The 15,905-nt window shown below is 48.1% G+C and overlaps 1 protein-coding gene across 2 annotated transcripts; it reads right to left on the bottom strand.

Annotated features, from left to right (window-relative positions):
* Positions 1 to 285: 285 nt before the first annotated feature.
* On the bottom strand, positions 286 to 5,212 carry LOC110471594 (translocon-associated protein subunit beta). Of its 2 annotated transcripts, none has more exons than XM_021532314.2 (6): positions 5,136 to 5,212; positions 3,263 to 3,417; positions 2,280 to 2,378; positions 1,790 to 1,898; positions 1,556 to 1,633; positions 286 to 873 (listed from the first exon to the last, which is right to left on the bottom strand). In XM_021532314.2, exons 2-6 carry the CDS (start codon positions 3,415 to 3,417, stop codon positions 763 to 765), a joined length of 552 nt encoding a protein of 183 aa, XP_021387989.1. In that variant the 5' UTR covers positions 5,136 to 5,212; the 3' UTR covers positions 286 to 762. The 2 variants fall into 2 exon arrangements, with proteins under 2 accessions (XP_021387989.1, XP_021387990.1); XM_021532315.2 differs by having other exon boundaries at positions 5,126 to 5,182.
* Positions 5,213 to 15,905: the final 10,693 nt, after the last annotated feature.

Genomic DNA, 15,905 nt, shown 5'->3' with positions numbered 1-15,905 from the left:
GTCACCCAAAGGGTCAGAGAATGGCACATGAAGAACTGACGGCAGAGAACATGTCCTGATCCACTGTCAGCAGAAAGCTGAAGCCCATCTAGGGGAGGGAGTGTTGGGTGGGTGTAGTTAAGCAGAGCATCCCCACTGCAGGGAGTTCCCTGCCTGTGCACCTGATTCCTGAGGAATTTAACCCTGATGCTCCTCCATGCACTGCACCCTCATGGCTTTTACAAGCCCACCATGGACCTGGGCAGTCTGGTGGGCCAGGGAACAGCATCAACAGGGCAAAGCAGCAGCTGTGACATCCTCTATTAAATCAGTTCTGTGGTGTCTCCAGAGCAATCTCTGTCCCACAGGGCAGGCAGCACCTGGAGGGGACCCTGAGATAGGATAGAAAACTGCAGCAGGCAGATGGGAGCTGGAGGCAGCACAGGGGCAGAGCCCCACAGACAGGCCCCTCTAGGCACTAACATGCTGTGCTGCTGGGATTGCTGCAGCTGCAGAGGAGAGAGGGGTTCCACCTCCAAAGGGGCTGGACAAGGCACTTTGGGACTTCTGGTTGTTCTTTTTTCTGTTTGCTTGTTTCTCCATTAGAACACAGAGGACACCTCACAGCTGCTGCTGCAGCCACCGAATCCTTTGCCCAGAGGGCTGAAGCACGGCGCAGGCAGCACCTCGCAGGGGACTGTGCCATCCCAACCCAGCCGCTGTTCTGGGGGTTCGGGGTTGTCCTTTCCCAAGCTCTGGGCTGCTGCTGGCATTGGACTTTGCTCAGCTCCTTTTGCTCTTCGGGGTGTCGTACTTCCTCTTGCTCGAGTACCAGAGCAGCAGGGGGATCCCGATGGAGGGCAGGGTCATCACGCCAAATGCCGCCCAGTCCAGCTAGAGGGAGAAATTGTTAAGAGAAAAGTCAAAACAATCCAGGCCAGAGGAGTCTTAGAGCAATGAGGTCAGAGGAGGAGAGTGAGGGGAGACCTCACACTGTCTGCAGCTTCCTCACACAGGGAAGCAGAGGGGCAGGTGCTGACCCCTGCCCTAGGTGACCATGACAGGACCCCAGGGAGCACCCACAGCTGTATCAGGACAGCCGATATTAAGGCTGGATATTAAGAAAAGGCTCTTTCTCCCAGACGATGGTCTCCCAGGCACTGGAAGAGGTTCTCCAGGAAAGAGTCACAGCACCGAGCTTGACAAGAGGTCAAGGAGTTTGGATAGGGCTGACAGGCGCATGGTTGGGATTCCTGGCATTGTCTTCTGCAGGGCCAGGAGTTGGACTCCACAATCCTTGTGGGTCCCTTCCAGCCTAGGAGGCTCTAGGATTCTACTCTCAGATTTTCTGGCTCAAATGCCACAGCGCAGCTCCTTCACACAGGGAGCTGGGATGGAAACTCAGCTGCTTCTGTGACAGTCCTCTGGAGAACTGATAGGAATTAACTCCAGCTCCCACTGGAGCTCTCCAGGCGACTGCAGGGCAAGCCACACACACCACGTGCAAGCAGGAAGCCACCACACTGAGCTGCAGCTGCCGTGGTGCACTTCTCCATTGCCAATTGAAAGTACTTACAAAGTGAGGGGAGAACCTCCTGTCGAAGTCACGCTGAGCCAGGATTCCTCCCTGTCCGGGAGCACTGGTGAAGCCAGCCTGGAAAAGGCAGGGAAAAGACAGGCTTTGCCACCTCTCCTCCTCTCTCCACAACTGGGCAGGGGGAGAGCACACGGACATGCATCATCCCCAGCCATGCACCTCCAGGAGCGCCGCCAGGTGTATCTGCAGGGATCCCATAAATCAGCCACTTACCACCACCGGGGCACCCTCCTGAGCCAGGTACGTGATGGAGGCAGAGGTGAAGTTGAAGTACCCAGCCTTGAGAGGCCGTAGAACCACGGTGTGGGACACGTTGCTCGCTCTGGGAGCTGGACGTTAAGGAACACTGCTGTATTTCGTCCCAGGAAGAAAAGTGAGGAGACGGGAAAGAGCAACCAGGAGCCACGTGCAAAAGTCAGTGCTGCTGACAAATTTGAGTGCTCGTGCTCACAGACAGCCAGACCTGCCTGAGGCTGAACCAGCTGCTCCTCCACAGGCAGAGGAACTACCCCAGGACCTGGGCCTGTCTGCAAGGAACTTTATTTTTACACTGCACCATCCAGAAGAGCAGGGGTTTGGATGTGGCATCCTGTCCAGGCTCTGGAAGGAATTTCAGGGAAAGCAGATGAAAACAGGACAAAGCTGCAGGATGCTCAGGGGCAAGAAAGAGAGTTGGGAGAAATTTCAAAACATTAAAAGATACGGAGCAATCCTGTCCCACTTGACACTGAGCATGCCAGAGACGATGCCAAAATCTTCTGGGGGGAAGGAATCATCCGACAGTTCCACATCTAGGGCAGCGCTAAACACAACAAAGAGAGGGATGAGACAGGAATCTTAAGCTTTGCCATCTGCTTCACAGGCTCTGCAGCAAAGTACACTGACAGTTCCATCTTGACCAAGAAGAAGAACTAATTTTTGAGAGATGAAATGTCACTGGTAGAAGACGGGGAGGAGAGTTGAGGTATCTTACAGGGAGACTGCAGAGGGAGGAAGGCAAAGCTGAGAGAAACAACAACGACAGGAAAAACACCATTTTTTTCCGCAATAGGATTTGGCAGTTTGCTGAACTTCAGATACCATTCCATGGATACACATGTTGGCCTAAAAAATAACCAAATCGCACATATAAAATTACAGGAGCTCATTAATGTTGTATTAATCCAACATTACAGCACCACATATTCTTCTCTTAGCAGTACTGCATTCAGCATGCATTATTCTGCCTTAAAAAAATCTAAAACCAAAATCCCAAAGCACTTTAATAGTGTCCTATATTTTGTTCAATCAGCTTTTCATTCTGGCCTGAAGCTTTTTACCAGCATGGTGGAAGTTCTGTTCTATCTTTGTCGGGTCCTTAGTTAAGTCCTGATAGCAAAAGGAATTTTCACAAAGCCAAGAGCTTTGTGAGCTGCATGCAGGGGGAGCAGTGTCACAGGACACCACAGGAACTATACCATGCTGGACTGACAGCTTGAGCAGCCATGAGGTGAAAGCAGGGACAATGGAAGAGGAAGGAATAGGTAAATTTCAGGGTCAATCCTTCAGGCACTGCTGGAAAGCTCCGAGTTAGAGGGATATCACATATCATAGAGCTCAGAAATCACCTTGTACCCTGCAGCCACCCATTGGGAGACTATGAGAACATTTGCTTGTAGTCAGTACTGAAGCCTGGACAGGGCTTACCTGGAGCCAACATTGTAGATGTTGTACTGCAAAGTCAAGTCCTTGCCCTCCACTGCGTATCTGTTTAACAGGGATTTGGAGGCCAGGAGCCTGGCGCCATCCTCACAGCGAGCCACAGACACCAGGGCAAACACCGCAAGAAGTGGGAGCTTCATCTAGAAACGCAAGGAAATGGAATGTCACTGATCATCTGAAATCTCTGAGCACTTGCCTGTGAGGATGTAAGAATTGGCACAGCAGTGTCCCAGACCTACAGCCAAGGAAGAAAAGTTGATGGTCTTCTCCCCTTTCAAAGCCCTGGACAGTATCACTGCCCTTTACAGAATCATGGAACATCCTGAGTTGAAAGGGACCCATAAGGATTATCAAGTCCAACCCCTGGCCCTGCACATCTCAGTAATGGGCAAAGCTTTCAGATCACTGAGCCTCTTCCAGTGCAAAAGCTTTGGTAATTAACAATTTCATCAGTTTTAGCAACTAATGGTTAATTGCCCTTGCAAAGCCTGGCAACACAACAGAATTAGTTATTCTCAAAAGCACAGCACTTCCAACATTTTTTCTTCCCTATTTCCACCCATTGAGGAACCACCAACTCCCTCCAGTGGCTTTTATGATCTCCTGCACAAGTCCCTGCTTCAGGCCACGTGGCCCATCTTACCCAAACACAGTGCCTCTGAAGCCACCCTGCTGAGAGGACAAGGAGACAACAGGAACACTACAGATGTGACCAGCCCCATTTGATGGGGATTTTAAATGCAAAAAGTGCTTCAATGTCAGGGCCTCTGGACTCCACAGTCACAGGGTGGCTGGGGTTGGACAGGACGTCCAATTGCACCCCCTGTCATGGGCAAGAACACCTTCCACTAGACCAAGTCACTCCAAGGCCCATCCAACCTGGCCTTTGATGCTTCCAGGGATGGGGCAGCCAGTTTCTCTGGACAACCTGTGCCAGTGACTCACCTCCCTCACAGAGACCAATTTCTTCCCAATATCCCATCTAACTCTGCTCTCTGGCAGCGGCAAGTCTTATTTTGTTACTCCAGGCCCTCGTCCAAAGTCCTTCTCCAACTCTCTTGGGACCCCTGTAAGCCCTGGAAGGGGCTTTAGGGTCTTGCTGGAATCCTCTCCTCACCAGGCTCAACACCCCCAGCTCTCCCAGCCTGTCTCCAGAGCAGAGGGGCTGCAGCCCCTGGATCATCTCCGTGGCCTCCCCTGGACTCACTCTAGCAGCTCCTCGTCCTCCCAGTGCTGGGGACCCAGAGCTGGAGGCAGCTCTGCAGGGGAGGGTCTCAGCAGAGCAGAGGGGCAGAATTTCCCCTTCACACGCTGCCCATGCTGTTGGAGACGAGCCCAGGACAGTGTTGGCTTTCTGGGCCCCCAGTGCACGTTGCTATGGCATGCTGAGCTTCTTGTCAACCCATCCCCCAAATCCTTCTCAGGGCTGCTCTCCATCCATTCTTCCCGTCTGTTTGCGTTTCGGGTTGCCCCAGTGCAGGTGGAGCACCTGCCCTTGGCCTCGCTGAACCTCCTGGGCTTGGCACCGACCCGCCTGCCCAGCCCGTCCCAGTGGGGGTGCCAGGAGCCCCTTCCTTCCCCAGCCCTGCCCTGCGCAGCCCAGCAGCGCATGCAGCCAGGCTGCTCCTGCCCACTCACCCAGGGGCCCAGAGGGGCTCAGGGACACTTCCCAACGGGGAACCGCCCGGCCTCACCCACCGCTGCCCCCGGAACACCCCGACTCTGACGCTCCAGCGCCAGAAACCGGCCGGTCCTTCCCGCCCCCTCGGAGCCCAGGCCCAACCCGCTCCTACAGCCGCCCCCCAGCGCCCCCGCTCCGTCCCGAGGCCCCCGGGCCCCGGCCCTCACCGCCCCTCACCGCCTCTGCCGCCGCCAACGCCGCAAGGACGAGGCAGCGCCACCGCGGCGGAAATGACGCACCGAAGCGCGCCTCACGGGGGCCCTATGCCCCCTGGGAAATGGAGTCCAGGCCCGTGCAGACGCAGGGACTCCGCGCCTGCGCAGGACACGCCTCCTGCGCTGCCCCGCCGCCTACTGGTGGCGGCAGTGGCGGCGGGCGGCGCGTGCCGGGCCGCGCGCTGGGAGAGACGGCCCGGGAAGGGCCGGGGCGCGGCCCGGGGAGGGCCGGGGCGCGGCTGGCCACCACAGGCAGCTCTGGCCGCGCTAGCAGACTGCCCAGGGCCCTGGTGGGCGTGTAAAGCAGTGACGAAGGAGTATTAGGAAAGCTAATCCACAAACACCAGAGGTTTATATCCAAAAAGGGGACAGAGGAATCCTTTTTACTTTATTTGAATAAAGGGAGAGGCCATGGGTCATTCCCCTGGGGTCTCTGAAATTTCTGGGAGGACGCAGCCTGCTTTTTATCCTAATTTCTTGTCGGCATTTCCCTTTTCTCTTTCCCCATTGGCTGAGGTACCTGAGAGGTACAGATTTCCTGATATGCCTGATGCCAGAGATTTCCCTCTAATGTATAACACTTCCTTTTAATTTTGAATTCTTATGGAATTTAGGGGTTTTTCATCTCCATTGTTCCTTTCATCTTTCAATGTCTAGCAAACCTAAAGTTTATTTGTAAAAGCAAATATCTTTTTCCATTCATCAATCCATGGAGTCATTCTCATTGTTTCTTTTATCTCCCAGTGCTAGTTTTATCTACCATCAGACCCACAACTTGTTTGTAAAGACAAATCCACTATGGCTCTAAATCCCTCCTCTTTTATTTTTAATAATTGTCTTTACAAACTTTAGTTATCATTGACCTTATTTTCTCTTCCTGGGTCTTTTTTGGTTTTGCAACTATTTGCAAAGAGATTAATTTCTGCCCTTTTGTCGTCATCTCTGGATCAGTAGGCGTGGCTATTACCTGCATCCCTTTGATCACATGTTGAATAAATTGTACTAAGCAAGGGATTATGCATGGTAGAAAGATTAGAGTTGCTACAGCACATAAAAGAAAAAAAGTATTTGTTTAACCCATAGTCCACCAGGTAACCATGAAGACATGTCCCATCCCCATCCTTTCCATGTTTGAACAAGTACATGAGCTAACTTTCTTACTCCTTTTGTTATTTGTTTCACCACCTTTCCATTGTCATCTATTTGCAAACAGCAGTTTGAGTCATTTAATTTGCCACATAATCCCCCTTCTTCTGCTAATAGATAGTCTAATACCATCCAATATTGTTATATTGTATTTCTCATCTGAGTAGATTGTCAGCAAGGAGGTCAATTGATGCACGTCTGGTTCATTATTACTTCAAAGACAGCTTGTAACCTAATTATCCAATTTAAATTATAAATTGGTTCTCTGGTACCTGATATTAATTCATTAGGATTCCATATGGCTGGTTCATAGTGTTGTATAATTTGTTCAGGTGGCCATTCATCTTCACCCCACTTTTGGATGCTCCCTCCAACCAGGGACAGATCAGTTGACTGCTTTTCTCTAATTAGATCATCATATACCTTGATTCCTAACTGATTTCCCTGAACTTGTGATAGCAGAAAGAATGATAGTCTAATATACCCCACGTAACATATCCCTGACCAGTCTAGGGGTAAGCTGAGGTAAGCATATTGGCCACAAATCCAGTAAGGCCCTTTTAAAGCCCAGGTCCCGTTGGCAATGGGACCTTTCTAATTTTCATCATCAATGGGTGGGTCACAATACAGCTTCCTTCCTTGGCCTAGTGGTCCCCCATCAATAGTTGCCCTGCCATAAGAATCACAGTATTTGCATTTCCAAGCTCCCACATGAGGTTACCACCTGCAGTTACATCCCAGATCTGTTTTGTTAGATCTGGACCAGAGCCTATTAAAAAGGGTTTGAGTTCTGTTCCAATGTTGCCACTTCCACTGATAGTCACGGACAACATGTGTCCTATTTATGGCATTATCCTGGGGACAGCTTAAAAATAAGGGGTCAAAAAACTTATCCTTCTCTTCTGCTTCACAGCCTTCAAAATCCTTTTGGTATTTATGGAAGGAACACCTTACCCAGCTACCATTACTGAGCTTAACATACGTTTGATTCCATCTGCCTTGATATCCAGAACAATCATAAGGAAAGCAGTTGGGGGTACAACAATCTAAACCCAAAGATAAAGTCCGGTCACAAACACTTTTTACCACATATATGTTTTCTGTTCTATTTAGACAATAAATTCTTCTTTCAGCAGAACAAAGCTGCTATGGACTTCCTTCTTCATCCCAAAATCCTATTCCATTATGGACCTCACAGAGGGTACTAACCCACCATTTAGGCTTGACTGGGCTGGCCACCCATGACTAGCTTTCAGATCCCCCTGGACCTCTGCAGACCCAACAACTGCTAAGGTTAAAGGTTTTTGCTACTTCTTCTCCCAAGGTTAAAAAATTATTTTCCCACTTTTGGCCCCAACCTAACTGACAATATAAGGGTAAGATTGTTAGGAGAAACAGTGTAATATAATCTCCTAACCTAATTTTCACTTTCACGTTGTCTTCCACACCACCTGTGTCAAGAGAAGGCACAGAAACAGCTTAAGAAAGAAAATAATGACAGTGAGGACTGGCCCCCAATGACTGGAGATCCAGGAGCAGAGATGCCCACACGAACTATTTCAGTAGGCAGTCTGTGGGTAGGCACACAGGGCTTCCCCCGATGTTGACATACTGGCTACTGCTCCAGTCCACCCCTGCAGAGTGTCAGTCACAGCTTCCCATCCTTCTCCTTCTGCTGAGATGTCCAAATCTCTGGAGCCTCAGAGACCTTTACCCAGGTGTGATGGATGGGTCCCCCTGTGTTCAGCTGTCTTGATGGCTGTTTCTGTGGTCAGTAACACTTGGAAAGGTCCACACCACTTTACCACCAGGGGTGCTTCTTTCCACTCCTTAACTAGGACCCAGTCTCCTGGATGGATGTTGTGAACAGCAGAAGTCTAAAGGCAGGGTCTGTGCCAGCTGAGCTTCCTGTCAAAAAGATTTCACAAGAGGCAGTATCCTGGCCACATATTGTTTCAAATATACATCACTTATCTCTACTCCCCCACTAGGCTGAGAATTACAAGGGTAAGGAATTCCAAACATCAATTCAGAAGAAGGTAACTGAATATCTGCCATGAGTCTGGCTCTTATTCTTGCCAAAGCCAGTGGCAAGAGCTGTATCCACAGCATCTTAGTTTCTATCACCAGCTTCAGGAGATATTTCTTGATTTCTCAATTCATCCTCTAAACCTGGCCTGAACTCTGGAGGTGCCAGGGGGTATGGAGATTCCATTGTATCCCTAAGGCAGTCATAACTCTTTGAAGAATTTTTCATGTAAAATGAGTTCCCCTGAGTCTATTGCTTCCACAGTCCCATATCTTGGAATTATTAGTTCCAACTAATACTTTAATAACTAGTACTTTAATAACTGATCCTGTTGCTGCTGAAACAGCTGGCCACCCTGTTAACTGACACACTATTACCAGAAGATATTTAAATCTTGCCACTTGGGGCATTTCAGTAAAATCCACCTGGCATCTCTGGAAGGGATGTACAGCCCAAAGCCTCCCTCGCCTGGCAAGTTTCTTTGTAACTCTTGTTATAAATGAAAGCTCCAATTTGTTAATTTAAGAAAATTTATTAAATGAACCAAATATAAATTTAGAAAATAACAACAAAAAAGAAAAGCCGCTATCAAAAAGAAAATTAAGGTCAGTGCCGACCCCGGGTGTCAGCGCTGGGTGAGACACAGGTTTGACCGCTGCAGCAGAGGGTCTCCTATGCTCCACCCTGACTGTCCTGTCTGACCAATTTTTACACGATTTTTCTTGCTCAAGGCAGAGTCCCTTTTATTCCTTTTTGGACTGCACGTATTCAGGTGGAGTTTTCTCTGTGGCAAGTTGAACAATACATGTCCGGAGAGTGATGAACACCTGTAATCACTTTCCTGGAATTTGGTATTGAGATGTATCTCCCTGATAGCTCTGGCTATCTCAATTTCAGATATTTATCGCTTGTTTATCGTCGGGCGTTCCTTGGACCACTTTGATGGGTGATCACTTTGATGGGTGATCCATCTCCGGGCTGGCCATGTTCAATTGCTTGTGAATGGAGTCCTCCCTCCTTTGTCCAGGTGGTTTCAACATTGTGTTGCAATCCCAGTCACTGGCTCGGGTGTTTTTAAAAACTTCTTATAAGAGTATATCTTAACAGTACATAAGTATAAAATATATGACAATTTTATTTGCACAAATTATCATATATACATATAACACTCTGTTATTGGTTTTCACACAAATCAAACAATCCTCAGTAGCTTGTTTAGCCAGAATAAAAAGACGCACAGCAGCATACCTTTTGAGGAAGGCTTCTGCCAGTCCTCGGGAGCCCAAATGACTCCCTTCATGGAGTTGCTTTAACAATTGTAAGGCCAGAGCCTTTGATATCCACTGCTTACCATCCCTTGTAAACCAATTATGCCCTCTTTCCTCTGCCCCACTCTTTTTAATTATCTCAAATTCTTCTGGTGGAAAAGATAGTTTCTCTGGCAGCGGTACAGTTACTGGGAGCAAAAGGAGGATCTTGGATATTTTTGGCAACAATGCAGCTTTCCAAGCTCATTCATCAGCCAGTCCTATTATCTCCTCCGAGCACCCTGCCTGGTGCCCTTTGATTTGTATTATTGCTAACATTTTTGGTAAGTTTGTAATGAACAGGGTCTACGCCTTTATTAATATTCAGCTCTTTATTAAAAATATCAGCTGGGCAGAGCGCTCAACATGGAGCTCACCCCCACTGCTGTAGCTTTCCTGGTAGCCGAAGGGGAAGAAGGCGTGCAGAGTCTGTCCCTGGAGTCTCTGTGGCACACTGGTAGCTCGAGGTGAAGAGGTGTGCAGTCTGTATCTGAAGTCCCAATCAGCAGACTGTTCTCTCTCCTTTCCTCTTGGCACACTGGTAGCCAAAGGGTGAGGGGATGTGCAGAGCCTGCTGCCGAAGTCCAGCAGCAGCTATCCCTCTCCTTCCCTCCTGGTAACACCAGGAAGAGGGGATGTGCAGAGCCTGCTGCCGAAGTCCAGCAGCAGTTATCCCTCTCCTTCCCTCCTGGTAACACCAGGAAGAGGGGATGTGCAGAGCCTGCTGCCGAAGTCCAGCAGCAGCTATCCCTCTCCTTCCCTCCTGGTAACACCAGGAAGAGTTGTTCCTTTGTTTTTGCTTCCCACAGCCTAATCCAATCTGGTCCTCTGCAGGTTATGGTGACAGGTCAAACACAGACTAGTGATGGGGTTCCTTTTTCCCCAACCAACGCACCCATCCAGTCCCCTCCACTGTGCCCAGCTTTCCATTTAGGGGTGTTTTTCTTCCCCAAAACCCCCTCCCATGATTCCACTGGTCTATTTTGCATCCTGGTCCTCGTGTGGGTGGGGTTGTTGGTGATTCCCAGCTAATTAACATTTCAATGTTAGTACTTAGCTCAAGCCAAAGTGTCCCAGCATTCTGTTTTGTTCATAACAAGTTCACTACCTCCAATAGGCAAGAGATTAAGCTCTCATGAGCTAACATCTTTCCCCTGCAGGTTTATAAACCTCTTTCTTCCCATAATTTCCCAAATGTATGTATCACCCCATATGCATACTTAGAATTAGTAAAAACATTCACTGCCTTGTCCCAGTAAAATTAACAGGCTCTCACAAGGGAATACAGTTCCACTGTCTGAGCTGACCAGGTGGGTGGTGCTGTGGTTTGACATGGGAAAAGAATTTTCTTGGAAGGAAGAGGTCAGTCCAGTCAGGGGTCAGGTTTGGATACTGACACTTGGGGTGACCAATTGAAAGTGGACACGCCTCTGAGAACACAGAGGGGGTTAAAAGCAGAACTCCCAGGAGAACTCGCTCTCTTTGGTTCTGGTCATCGGAGGGTGCAGACCTCCCCTGACCGGCAGCGAGCTGGGTGGGGGAGGAGAAAAGCCATGTGGCCTGTAGAGGTAGGCCAGGGGGTGAAGGGTGTGGAACTGAGCTGGGCCAGTTTCTGCAGACAGAAGGGTGGAGAACGTCTGAGATGTCTTTGTTCCCCCCACCCCAACCTAGAGGAAAAGACATAGAGAGCCTGCAGACACCTGGGAGTTTGTCAGCAGAGGAGAAGGAGGAGGTGGGGGAAGATGCCCAGCGTGGGAGAGAGCACAGCATCCTGGGCCAAGAGATTTCAGCCATCCGGGGAGTCCGGGAATTTTAGCCCTTTCCTGTGAAATGAAGGCTTTGTGAAATATTGCTCCTCCTCAATTTGAAGGAAAGAGAGACAGCCTGGGACCTCAGTTGTTAGGGAAAGAAGGTTGGGGGGAGGTGATGGAGAGGCTGTTGGCTGGACTCTTCCTGTTAGCCATAGAGTGAACCAACTTCTCCAAGACAGACTGCATTTTAGGGGGATGCAATGGTGAGCCAAGAAACTCCTCCAGTAACTACCAGCTCAGGAATGAACAGAGGTCAGCAGAGGAGGGTGTGAAGATGCCCTCCGTCTTCAGAGAAGAAGAGAAGGCTATCTCTGTTCTTGGACCCCTGGCCCCAGGGGAAAATGGGGGGGACTGTAGTCCCAAAATGAGACACTGGACTGTTGTTCCTGTTGGTCCTTGGCAAAGCATCCTTAAAAGGGCCCTATAAGCAGTCTCTGTCCATGTACGGTGGTGAGAGCACTGTGACATGGAGAGGAGAGTGTCGCACTGGCTCGGTGTGTTTGGGTGGTGCCATGTGTGACATGGAAACACAAGAGGTGCTGTGTTTCCTGGGGGTCTATGGTGCAAGGGAGACTCCTCTCTCCCCTGATGGACTCAGTATTGATTATGTGGAAGGGTGAAGACTGGATGAAGGGTCCAAATGTGTCTCGCTGTGATTTGTTGGAATTGGGTGGGGGGAGGAGGAATGTTTTGAAAGGTTTTCATTTTGAATTTTGTGTGGGTTTTTTTTCCCCCTTTATAGTAGTAGTAGTAGTAGTGTAATAAAGTTTTCCCTTTGTTATTAAGTTTGGCCTGCTTTGCTCTGTTCTAGATTGCATTTCACAACATTCAATTGATACGTTACATTTTCATGGGGGCGCTGGCATTGTGCCAGTGTCAAACTGTTATAAATGAGAATTTATTTAGCCAGATTAAAAATAAAAAAAATTTTATTAGCGGTCAAATTCTATCTAGCCAGCCACACAGAAAGGACAGAGCCGAACCCGGGGTCGACCCTGGGTGTGCCACAAGGAGTCAGCCTCAGCAAAGGTTTTCACCTATGCCCACACCTCCATCCTGGTACAGGCGGTTTTTATAGGGAAAATTCTGCCTGAGGCCAAGATTTTAGCAATCAGTCCTTTCTTCTATTCAGAGTCCATAGGTTAATAAGAATTTCTTTTTTGGTGATGAGGAGAAATAATTCAATGTCCAGAGTAGGTAACTTCTTGTTGGGAGTTTACGGGAAGGCTGCATTCACATGGATCTGTCTGATGATTTCCATGATATCCATCTCGGACGATCAGCACCGATGATGGCCCATCACCCAGCCGAGCCACATCCTTTTCTTGTAAATCAGTTTCCAATATACACTCAGTCTCGCCTGCAAAAAAGGTGGGGGGGGAGGGGGGAGGGGAGCAGGGGCAGAACTAATACAATGGGCATAATCTAACAAGTTTCCAATATTACATATTTCATACAAGGAATGGTGTGAATTGTATTTATTACACATAACAATCCCCCACCTTCTATATTAACCCATTAATTTGCGCCCTAATTTCTACCTCTATTCATTCTCAAGGTAGTGTACTGACTACCTTGAGACTGGCTTCTAGTCTACATCTGGAATATCTTGGTAAATTTTGTAGTTTTGTTCTTTTCCCTTTATTTGCCCTTCAAATTTTGCTAGAGCCTCAGCTGCCCTGCTGTGAGGAATTTCTTCTCCCAGTGTCATTATTTTTGGTACCTGATTTGTTTTTCCAAGGGCAGCTTCTGGGTCTGTAGGTAAAGCTGCTATTTGCATCCCCTGTACCACCGAATGGATGAGTCTTATAAAACAGGGGATGAGACAGGGTAGGAATATGACTCCTGCTATTGAACATAAAATGAAGAAAATTATTTTCTTCCACCAAGCCCCATCTAACAAATGATCCCACCATAATGCCTGGAGAAGTGAGTTCCACTTTTGTACTGGAACATGGGCTACTCATTTAATTTCTGTGGCCAGATTTCTAATGGTTTCTCCATAATCATCTATTTCTACACAGCACTGAGATTCGTTAAATTTTCCACACACACCTCCTTCTCCAGCTAGTAAGTAATCAAAGGCTATCCTATTTTGATACACAAGAGCCCTCATTTGAGAGTGTTGCTGGGATAATAATTCAAGAGCACCTGAAGTGTGATTGGATACAATCTCCACTACAGCCTGCAACCTTATTAAGCGATTCAGTAAATAGATGGGGGTTCGGTATCCCCACGACCCGTCCTGAGCCCATGTGGCAGGACCATAATATTCAATGATCCTTTCAGCAGGCCATTCATCCTCTCCCCACGTTTTTTTCCCTCCAGTGAGAGGGAATTTTTTCTTTAAGCCCCTTTTTTCTCGGTTCAGGGATTCATACAAGGGGGCTCCTAGTGAGCTACTCTCTGACCTGGGTAGGGTGAAGAAAACAGGTCTGATTAGTCCTACCGTGCGGGATCCCTTCCAGCGTGGAGGTAATTCACTGTAGGCTTTTTTCCCACAGATCCAGTGTAATCCATTAGGTGCTTTCCATCTGATTGTTATGCTCTCAGGCTCCTCCCAATACTTTCTCAGTTTGCTGATTGACCGATAGGGGTTAGCTCCGGGGTTTTTTGTACCAGCAGAGCCCAATTTTGTCACTCCATTCACAGTTCTCCTTTTTATCCTGGCTCCAGTACCCAGTAGGGCTTTCGGGCTGCCAGACCTTGATGTGGCTGGTGGAATTTATAGATAGGGTGAAAACACATGGAGTGTATCCTACAATTTCTGAATATAACCCTCCCTCTCTGCTAAGGCAGAATTTTCCAATTACTCGTTGGTCTAGTATCCACCCCTCCGGTCTCTGAATTATTTTGGGGGTCCCACCCGTTTCCCATTTTAGTAGTTGCTCAGGAGTCAAACCCTCACCCCTCCAAGGCCATTTTTCTGCGGATTTTAGCCCCCCACAGATCCAGCAATTAGACAACCTCAGCTCTGTGGAAATTTCTTGCATCAGTTCCACAAAGAGATTCTGATCTGAGGCAGGCAATCCCCATTTTGCATATTGTTTTTCTAATTGATCATACAATTGCTTAGGGATTTTAGCCTTTCTTGTTCTATTCTCTTTTTCCTCATCTCAGCTTCTTGTCTTTTTACCTCTTGCATTACCTGTTTTATTTTATTTTCTGGGTCTACCCCTTCTTTATCCTTGGTGAAACAAAACGTTTTGTCATACTGCAGACAGACTCTGTCATCCTGGTCCCCTAAGAGGTCCAGAATGATTGGCTCAGTTTCTAGAGGTATCTTATTTTCATATTTCAGGTTACTCCCCACCCAGTAGGTTTTTCCCCCCCATTACACACATACTAATTTTATTCAGATTGTAATACACTGGGTTAGCTGGGAAATAAGCAACAAAGATAGACTCTTGCCTTCCCCCAACCCATACAGTACGGTTACATTCGTTACAAACCGGAATTGAGATTTCCCCTGTGCTCCTTCATTGCAGTTGATGAGCTGACTGTCCGTTTTCACGGTATGTTTTTGATTTCCCCTTTAATTTGTATATCCCCTGTTGAGTGTTTGTTTTAAGACATGGCTTATTAGGCTTACCCCTGCTGCAGTTCCATGAGGTGAGGGGTAACTTCTCTGGGTATCTGCCCCCAAGTTCCCCCTTGAGGCATGTGGCTAGGCTCAGGCTCACCAGGATTACTCCCACTGCTAGGATCCCTCTGCCATTCCCAGTGCCCATGGGGTGCCTCCAGTGGTGGGGCAAACCATCTTCTTGGCAGCAGGAATCTTCGTCTGTGGTTTCATGCTCAGGCTGAGCTGCATACCTGTTTAAAAATGCCTCCCTGGTGTAGTTCAGCAGAGCCTGCACGTTGTTCAACCTATGACACTCAACAATAATAATTTTAGTTTTGCAAGTAATTTCTCCCTTAATCCATTCTAATATTGGAGAACACCAGATTATTGAATCTAATTGAAACAATCTCAGCCTTGTGGCTATTACCAGAAAACGGTTAGTCAGGTCTAACTCCTGCTCAAAGCACTCCCAGACAACCCACTTAGTTTAAGCAGTCTAAACTTTACAACAGTATTCATAAGGGAAACATACAAAAGGATAATAGTTACACTCTGGCACAGAAAGTTTGATTGAGATGTTTTCAGTCATTTACTTTGCCGGTGCAGGGTTATCTTCATATCTCTGGGGCGGGAGGTGATTTTCCACTCTGGTGCCTGATCCTGGAGTTCGACTTTCTTTATCCTTGATGCATGTGTCCACCCCTTTTCTGCAGTTCGTATAGCAGTATCTGTGGTCAAAAGAACAATGAAGGGTCCCTCCCAATGAGGCATTAATGGGGATTCCCTCCATGCTTTTACAAGCACTTTGTCACCAGGTTGTATTTTATGTATCCAGAAGCCAAGAGGATTGTGCTGCATGATCAGCCCCTGCTTT

Source organism: Lonchura striata, chromosome 33 (genome assembly GCF_046129695.1).
Source record: "Lonchura striata isolate bLonStr1 chromosome 33, bLonStr1.mat, whole genome shotgun sequence".
Lineage (NCBI taxonomy): Eukaryota > Metazoa > Chordata > Aves > Passeriformes > Estrildidae > Lonchura > Lonchura striata.
This window is presented reverse-complemented; position numbering and strand designations above follow the sequence as displayed.

Excerpts from the sequence above, each read along its gene's own strand:
- LOC110471594 (XM_021532314.2), bottom strand. The coding sequence starts at position 3,417 with ATGAAGCTCCCACTTCTTGCGGTGTTTGCCCTGGTGTCTGTGGCTCGC. Across the intron at positions 2,379-3,262 it reads ATCTACAATGTTGGCTCCAG|CGCTGCCCTAGATGTGGAAC; the intron begins GTAAGCCCTGTC and ends TGTTGTGTTTAG. Across the intron at positions 1,899-2,279 it reads AAGTGGGACAGGATTGCTCC|AGCGAGCAACGTGTCCCACA; the intron begins GTATCTTTTAAT and ends TCCAGCTCCCAG.